Genomic DNA, 9,087 nt, shown 5'->3' with positions numbered 1-9,087 from the left:
AGAGGTTTTCAAAGTAGGAAGCGGACCTCAACAGGGGGGCCTCCAAACAGTTTCAGGGGACGCTCAGCGAATGGAAGTGAAAAAATATTACATCATTTATTACATTAGTTATGAAAAGGAGATCACATAGAATAAAAAGAGATAGTTCAGAGATACAGTAGTTTTGGGGAATTTTACTGTTTTTCCCACTTTCCCAGAGTTAGAAACTAATAAGTGCTTTAGGACATTTTTTTAATGTATTTAGTGTAGTCTGAAGTTATGTCAAACAGCAATGTTAGGCTATGTTGGCTCAATTGTTGAGTGTGTATGGGATCAAATAACATAATTATGATCCCATAGGCATCCAGGAATTGAGCGAAACTAAGCAAGTAAACTAAGGGGGGGTGAGGGGATGCCCTTTTTCCAGGCTTTGTCTGAGGGGAAGCCCGCAGTCTCAGACTTTGAAAACCCCTTGTCTTGCCCCTGGTTACTCTTAACTGTTAAAATAAACATATAAACCTCCCCAGTAGCAATATTCATCCACCAGAGGGTATCCTTATTTAGGGAAAAAATGTCTTTGACACCTCAATATTACTCTCATTATGATATGCTAAAGATAATTGAAAGCATTTAATTATGTGTATCATTAGAATATTGTTTTTCTTAATTTATGACATCAAATGGGAAATTTGAGTGTTGTTGGTCATGACAGGATTATAAGAAGTGGAAAAAAGTACATATTTAAATTAGTAATTTGTGTTATGTCAATACCCCATCTGTAAAGACACAAAACAAATAAACGAAACAAAACAAAAAAAGAAAAAATATAGCAAAAGATAAAAATGTCAGTTTTTAGTGTAATTTTGGCTCAGTGACCTCCAGGGGTCACCAATCACTGGCCATGACTCTCCAGAGAGGCTATCTGGGTGTAACAATGATAAAAAAACAGAAGTGTGACCACTTCTCTTGGCACTGAACAAACAGAGAAACACTCAAATTAAACGCAGAACTAAATTCCAGTGAAGAAAGAAAGGCATTTGTGAACAGGAAGGAGGTTGACGTGTTTCCGCAGGCTTAGACCGGGGAAAGTTGTTTCCTGAAGTTGACACCAAAAGCCCTGGTGCTTGTTCAAAATGACTGCGGCGGGTTTCTCGCACTTTTCATAGACGTTTGTATTTGTCTTTTCTCTCGTCGGACGCCCCGCTGGTGATGGAGCTGTCTGACGAGACGATGACCTCAAAGAGTGAAGACTCAGGTAATAAAAACCACAGCGTTAAATATTAATCTGCTTCATATGTGACGGGATTGGCTGTGAGTTGACGCTGACTGCTGCACACCTTGAATTTCAGTAAATATTAACTCTTAACTTGTTGCTGATCTTCAGTGAAACCTGTTGATGGTGAGTCAGGTAGCCAATAAACGGCCTGTGTGTTAGCAGTTAGCATCGCCGACCATAGAAACGAACGGGCGCAGCTAGCCGCGAGCTAACACTTTATTTGTGGTCAAACTGGGGTATAGTGACCTTTATAAACCACCGAGGGGGGTCCACTGGTCCTGACTAAAGTGAGTTTAAATCCAGTTCAGTTGTCATTTCACTCTGAAGACATTAACATAACTTGAGAGCTGTTTAACTTCGTTCATAGCTATTATCCTAGCCTATACTTTACTAAAGTTAGTCATAATAACAAATTAGCTAGCTAGCAGTACATATTTAGATATCCCTTTGACAAAATCGTAGTTACTAGTAACCTAGTGTAGCAAATTTAGGTCCTTTAGCCAGTGTTGGAAAGTAACTAAGTACATTTACTCAAGTGCTGCACTTCAGTACAATTTCGAGGTACTTCTACTTTACTTGAGTATTTCCATTTGATGATACTTTATACTTCACTCCACTACATTTCAGAGGGAAATATTGTAATTTCTGCTCCACTATGTTTATTTGACAGCTTTAGTAACTTGTCAGATGACGATTTGACACAATGGATAATATAACAAGCTTTTTAAATACAACACATTGTTAAAGATGAAACCAGTGGTTTCCAACCTATTTGGCTTTTGAGTCTTACAAAAAGCAGTGTGTAGCTGGGGTCACATTTCAGATGTCTATGAATTGTTAACAGCTCCACCAAATAGTGATTTTTCCCTCTAAACTTCTCTGATTTCATTTCATTAAATGTTCAAATGATCCAATATTTCACCAAAGCAGCTTTGTGTATCAGAACTTAGTTTTTTCTTCTTTTTTCACCCATTCACTCATTTATCTGGGGAGCCTTTGGAGGGTTAGTTGTACTTTTACTTAAGTAAAGGATCTGAGTACTTCTTGCACTACTGCCCTTGACATGAGAATACTTACAAACAGTAGCAGTAAAAGAAAGATAAAGAGGTGTGTGTTTGCTTACTTGATACTGTACAAAATAATGGTAGCAACTCTGAAGCTTCAAAGTACTTTATTTCCATGATAGTTGTACCCCTCATGTGTATTTGACATGTCAAAGTACAGTAAATTTAAGGAGATGACTTATTTTTTCAAGTCTGTCTTTAAACAATAACCAGGTGTTCAACTGTACTTTGAAACAGTTTTTTCTTGCTGTAATCATTCCTCCTGTTCGTACTGACCATTAAGAGATCAGTTTCTTGAGTGATGACAATGTAAGTGATGGGGGACAAAATCCACAGTCCAATGTTTATCTAAAGCTAATATGAGGCTTTAACAGTCAGCTTGGTATCTTCATAAGTTATGTTCACTTTAGTACCAAACTCACACTTTCTGTACTGTTCCTCTGCCACAGCTCAGCAAGGAAACACTGTCCAGAGAAACAAAAAAAAGGGAATTTGGTATTAAAAAGACATAACTTTGGAAGATTTATACTTGATTTGATTAATGCAGATGGCTGAGAGCCTCATTATAACTTCAGATAAACTTAGAAATATATTTTTGCATAGAACACGGACCATAAATTTTGTCCCCCATCACAAAATGTTGTGAATACACAGATTACTACATGGCTGACTCATGCATAGTATTTATGCAACTGTCAGGCAGTTTCACTATGAGAGCAACAAGTCGGATGCCACAAACATGTTTCATAGCTTCATAAAACTGAATGAAGGAAGCAAGGAATTTCTCAGCATATAAATCAAAGACATTAGATAAGCTTTTCTCGTATCGTTAAGTATTTCCAAGTCTTGTCTGATATTTTTGTAATGTAGATTCCTGTCACCTCCCTGTATCCCATATTTGTGCGACTGATGCAAACGCCCTCAAAACAGCATAGTGAAGGGTAACGCACCTCAACCTGTTTGTCATTTTACAGAGGTGAGCCTGCAGGCCCAACTAGCCGATTGCAGAGCTCAGGTCGAACACTGGCAGGGTGTGGCGACGATCTGTGAGCTGAGCAAACAGGAGGAACTGGCAGAGCTGCAAAAACAATGTGATCAAGAGATTCAGTCTCTGCAGGAGGCTCTCAGAGGTCAGTGTGTGTGTGTTTGGCTCAAAGTGTGTGTTTACGGTGTGTTTGTGACAGTCCTTGTGTGCACATGGTATGATAATGTCACATAATAAGACAGCATTACAAAGACAAACATAAGTTGTGTTTGGAGCATTGTTCAGTAAATGTCCCCAAGGAAAATGCAAACTTTGACAGTTTTGTTTTCATTCAACAACTTAAGAGCCTCTCCTCAGAACACTGGACAGACCTTGGCTTTTATCTTTTTAATCATGTCAGGTATGTACAGAGATGCCTGGCCTTTGAAAGAGCTAACCAAGAACTAGAATCTGCATCTCAACTCTTAGCGCTTACAGCATGTTATTGATTTTTGGAAGAGTGGAAAAGAAAGTATGATTGAACCTAAACTTACAGTAAATGAATGCAGAAGTTTTCTAACTATGACTTGGAAACCTCTCATTTATTGCAGTGTTGGGGATTTAAAAAAAAGTTGTACTAATGTTTAATGAGAACTAAACAGCCATACGCCTTGTTTTCAGTTCCTTATTATGTAGTTTCAAATTAAGGCAAACTTTCAGTCTTTCAGACAGCAGACAATCAAGGTATTACTAAGTGTTTTACCAAGTTATGCTCCTTTTTAAGCTGCACAAATGCAACGATAAAATGGTTTCATCATTATTTCATTATCCTGTTGTGTTTTCAGAGACAGCAGCGCAGTATGAGGCCAGGATCGCTGTTCTGCAGTCTCAGCCAGTGGAGTGGAGGAGAGCCAGCGGACAGAGCCTGGTCAGTGTGCAACAGTGTGTGTGTCTTTTTCCCAAAATTGTTTACAAATGTTTTGGACTCATGCCCACCTTTTTGTTTCTCTCCACCTGTTAGATCGGCGGAAGGAAAGGCAGGATGGAAGCAGAAGCCGCCAGTAATGAATCACCGCCATCGATCGCAAACAGCCTGACACACGCCGAGGCCACGGCTCCGACGGACAGGACGCACAGCCAACCAGCAGAGCTCGAGGCGGCGGCAGAAGGAGAAGGGGCCGCGCTTACGACAGAGGGGTATTTTTCACTGCGGCACTGCGACTCGGCCTCCTTGTCCTCCTTCTCCTTAGACACGCCCTCTCTACCCAGAAAACCCCACGCTCAGGAAGATACCGACTCACTGGTCTCCACAGGAACTTTGGTGCCTGAAGCTATCTACCTGCCGCCCGCTGGACATCGGCTGGTCACGCACAGTGACTGGGATACACTTAATGCTCAGGTTCGGATTTGACGCTGTAATATCTGCTTCAAAAGTCTGGTTGCAGGAATTTGATTTTAAGATAGATTTGTCTTTGAAAAAGCAACATTGATCTTTTTTTTCTGGGAGGATTAATGTATTGTTTACATTTGACAATAGAAAATGTCATGTGTGCTGTGTCGGGCAGGTGTCAGAGCTGCGTGGGGAGGTGAGTCGACTGCAGGCTGAGAAGGAGGAGCTGGAGAAAGAACTGGATACACAGACCAACCACACACACAAACAGGTGGGCGACGCTCCTCTGAATATGAGTTTACACCTGTGAGTGTGTAGAGTGTGAGTCAGTGACACACACACGCACAGTGAACCTGATGTGCAGACTTATACGCATGTTAATTTGTGTGTGTTCAGGTGTCCGTGCTCCAGTCTCAGGTTCAGACTTCAGAGGCCCTCCTCCAGGATTTACAGAAATCTTTTAGCCTATCACAGAACGCAGTCCAGGGTCGGCTGGTGAGTGATAATAATGTCAAACGTTACTGTGTCAAGTTTAATTTAAACTAGCCTGTTTAACATGTAAACTTGCCAAGAATATAAATGAAGTGACATCTCTTTAATTGTTTTCTTGCCGCAAATTTGTAACTCGTGTGCATGATGACTCACTCATCCATCACACACTGAACAAGTCAACAGTAGTGAATTGATTCCTGAGGCGAGTCTGTAAATACTATGCACACTAGGTATTTGTGTGTCAGCCAAAAAGATATTTATTCAGTAGGTGTTCAAACCTGCATGTGTGATGGCTTTTGTGTGAGTCCAGGCAGAGCTGTCCCTCTCCCAGAGGAAGATGTGCAGTGAGCTGTCCAGACTGAAAGGAGAGGAGGTTGAGGATGAGGGACCAGAGTCAAGCTCATCATTCCCAGCAACACTGCAGGTATGATTACTGTTTCAGGTTTTTGTTAATAGTTTATCTGCCCTGTAAGTGCTGGTGATGAAAAGCCACTTAGAATCCATTTAGTAACAAGTCATATAAACATTGTATCATAATTAGTCAGATATTTTCACATAAATGAGTCACATCCAGTATTTTTAGAAGAATAGTTTTACATAGCATTGTAAATGAAAAGGGAACAGAAACCAGTTTGACGCCTGTCTGTCTGAGAGGAGAGTTCCTCTTAGTAACGTGCTAGTTTTAAGATGTTATTTGGTTTCTTTAATTTAATAAGTCCTGCAGTGCAGCTGGTCAGATAGTGTTTGTGCTTTGATTTGTGTTTCAACCTTTTTAATTGGTAAATGAAAAGCTGATGACAGCTTTATAGGAGGTATCAGTGTGTGTTCACTGTTGAGCTCTAACCTGCAGGGGGCGCACTGTGAGGAGCGTCTTCGCATCGAGATAGTCAACTTGAGGGAGCAGCTGGACACCCGGGCAGAGGAGAATGGTCTGTGCTTTATATTTTTTTATTATTATTAAGGCTTTTTTTGTACACTGTCTTGACTGTGACACATTTTTAATTTTGCACTCTCTCTCTCCCTGCCTGCTCTCACTTGCAACCACGATCATCAGAAGTTTTAGAAGGTGAGTGAACAAATCATTCTTATTAGTCTGGTAAGCCAATTAGTAAATCTAGTGACTGGCGTAGGGTTACATTTATATTCAGATTTATTTCACCGTTAACATTTTATCCCCTTTTGTGAGTATAATCTTATTATTATTATTATTATTATTATTATTATTATTATTATTATTATTACTGATAGAATTGATGGCCAAAACTAGGAAAATTAAACCCAACTTGAAATAAATTGTTATTTTCCTTATTAATAATGACAGAGAAATCATAATAATTTAAAGAAGACTAGAAGACAAAATTTATTTGGCCATCCAGCCTTCATCATTGTCACAACTATGCAGTACAGATGCCTCTGAAATAGCGAAAACACAGGTGATTCCCCTCTAGGTAAATAGCATTGCACCTAGCAAGGCAATCATGCATTTACATACCATCCAATCAGCATTGGAATAAGGAAGGTGGTTTAAATTAGTTCACCCTTAAAAAAAATGTCTACTAGACTTGTGAATCCATGAAATCTCTCCAGATATTATATGTTGATACAAATTCAGATAATAAATAGACATTATATAGAATGAAGTTAAGGTGATGGACCTTTGTTTGTGATTGTGTCTGCAGTGCAGCTTTCCAGTCTGAAGACAGAGACGGAGAGGATCCAGGCCCAGAAGGACCAGTTGCAGGCTGAGCTGCTGGCCTGCCGCACTGAACTCGAAGCCCTGCGGGTGGCGCTCTCTCATGTGCAGAGCAACAACAAGACCCTCAGTAATGATAAAGTAAATCCAACCTGTTTTTTGTTGCTATTTGCACTGGTGGAATATCCTGTGTGTGGTGGGCTGTCACTCTGGTGGCATTGCTGAGCAGAAATATTAATTCTGATCATTTGTAACAATTATTTATCATGATTATTCATCTTAGTTTCAGGAAATTAATGTAAAAAGTAATTAATTGTACGTACACACCTTACATCTGACTTTTCCCCAATCTCTCGCAGTTACTGCAGTGAGAAAATATTGTTTTAAGTCTCTGACTGTGAGCTTGATTTATAACATTATGTGTCATATTATTGTTATTATTATTATTATTATTATCATTATATAATGAGAAAAGTGAATACTTGTGAGTATTGGCGGTGGGCTATATATTGATAATTGATTGACTGAAATGAGACTTGATGTGTAGAATTTTATTTATCTTTACACTGTGAATACTTTAAACAGTAGCATGTGTGCTACACTATATATGTTTTTGATATAACCATTAGGGGTATAACACACTTACCTAGCAAGGCAGCTGGATTCACAAGATCACATGATAATCCATCTTGTCAGGCTTCAAGTTATGTGCTTGTGTCCGAACCACCGGTGGTTCGGTCCAATTGGCATCCTATAAGGATTCTCGCACGATTTCGTGATGTCACGAACCAACTGCCTTGCAAGGTAAGATGATGATAGACAGGTGGTTCATCCAATCACCTGCCAAGTATTTTTTGGAAATGCCTGCCCTTTTCCAAACAGTTTCCAGGGACGACTTCTCAGATGGTTCTGAGTAACAAACCATCTGGTGCGTCAGGTTACTGACACACAGGGGCTTTATTCTTACTCTTCTCTCTGGCTGTCAGGCGGGCCTGCAGCAGCAGTGTCTGGAGCTGCGCAGCCAAGTGATCAGCCTGCGCTCCCAGGTCGACACCAGCCAGACTGTTCAAAGGGACTTTGTGCAGCTCTCCCAGTCGCTGCAGGTAAGAAGTGGTCTGGATGGTAGAAGTTAGCTTGAGAAAATGAGTAAAATTATTATGACTTGCAGAAACACGAATCCCAAAATAATCCCAAATGATTAAAACTCATCCACAAGGATTATATCAATAGACGTACAGTATTTGACTCACCTCCTCTCTCCCCCCTTCAGGTGAAGCTGGAGTTAGTTCGCCAGGCTGAGAGTCTTGAACAAGTCAGAGAAATCCTGGAGGAGGGAGTCAGTGAAGCCGGTGCCCCGCCTGCAGACGCCTCATGAGTTTCAGAGAGTCACATTGGAACCAAAGAGCACAGACCAAGATGAAACCTCCCAAGAGTGACCGAGAAAGCTCAAGCGACCACAGCCGCATGAAATATTGATGCTGTGGTAGAGTGACCACTGGAATCATCACAGCTGGTGCTGCTAACACTTGCATAGTGACACTGAAGAAGGTGTACATACTCCTAAATGGAGACATTATTTGTTTGTTTCAGAGATGATGGTTTGGTGTTAATGACTGAAACGGTTGCTTAGTGACCAAAGTGATTTTTGATGAACCGTGAATACTTTGGTGACACTTAAAATTGTCTCACACTCCGTTTTTCATACATTCAGTAACGCATCTATTCCTGTAGTAATACACATGTAAATGTATTCTGTTTATAATACTGACACAACTCCAGCAAAAACACTCAACAGTCCAACACTTTTTTGCACTCTTAGTAATTAATATGCAAACTACATGATGATTTTTCCATGCAGACTTTTATGCATCTTCTTTGTGAAGAGTTATGAGGACCTCTGGAAGCAACGGATCACAGTGCAATAATGAATAACGAAGTGATACAAAACAGAGAGACTCTCCTAAATTAACTGCAATTCAGATGTGATTTTATTAAATATATTAATTTGTTGTCTTTTTGTTTTAGCCTAGTATTAACTCTTTCCGTTCTTATTCCAACCATACTAGCTTTTAGATTTCCAGAAAATATATGATTGTGGAAAAGGAAGCTAAGTAAAAATCAAGAAATGTGAATGTGTGAATAACATCTCGCCAATTTGTTTTGTCTTAATACACACTGAAAAATTACACACTGGTAGGTTCCTTCAACTTTTGAGTTTATAATCAAATA

At 39.9% G+C, this 9,087-nt stretch overlaps 1 protein-coding gene across 1 annotated transcript; it reads left to right on the top strand.

Annotated features, from left to right (window-relative positions):
* The first annotated feature begins 887 nt into the window (after positions 1-887).
* On the top strand, positions 888-8,882 carry rabep2 (rabaptin, RAB GTPase binding effector protein 2). Its single transcript, XM_042392663.1, has 12 exons — positions 888-1,234; positions 3,294-3,449; positions 4,129-4,211; positions 4,305-4,682; positions 4,849-4,944; positions 5,070-5,168; positions 5,476-5,589; positions 6,016-6,094; positions 6,220-6,231; positions 6,845-6,999; positions 7,845-7,961; positions 8,129-8,882. The coding sequence occupies exons 1-12, from the start codon at positions 1,189-1,191 to the stop codon at positions 8,231-8,233; spliced, it is 1,440 nt and encodes a 479-aa protein (XP_042248597.1). The 5' UTR covers positions 888-1,188; the 3' UTR covers positions 8,234-8,882.
* The last annotated feature ends 205 nt before the right edge of the window (positions 8,883-9,087 follow it).

This window comes from Thunnus maccoyii, chromosome 18, assembly GCF_910596095.1.
Source record: "Thunnus maccoyii chromosome 18, fThuMac1.1, whole genome shotgun sequence".
Classification (NCBI taxonomy): domain Eukaryota; kingdom Metazoa; phylum Chordata; class Actinopteri; order Scombriformes; family Scombridae; genus Thunnus; species Thunnus maccoyii.
This window is presented reverse-complemented; position numbering and strand designations above follow the sequence as displayed.

Bases quoted from the DNA above. Each gene is read 5' to 3' on its own strand.
- rabep2 (XM_042392663.1), top strand. From the start codon at position 1,189: ATGGAGCTGTCTGACGAGACGATGACCTCAAAGAGTGAAGACTCAG. The intron at 7,000-7,844 runs GTAAATCCAACC...TCTGGCTGTCAG, and splicing joins AGACCCTCAGTAATGATAAA to GCGGGCCTGCAGCAGCAGTG. The intron at 7,962-8,128 runs GTAAGAAGTGGT...TCCCCCCTTCAG, and splicing joins AGCTCTCCCAGTCGCTGCAG to GTGAAGCTGGAGTTAGTTCG.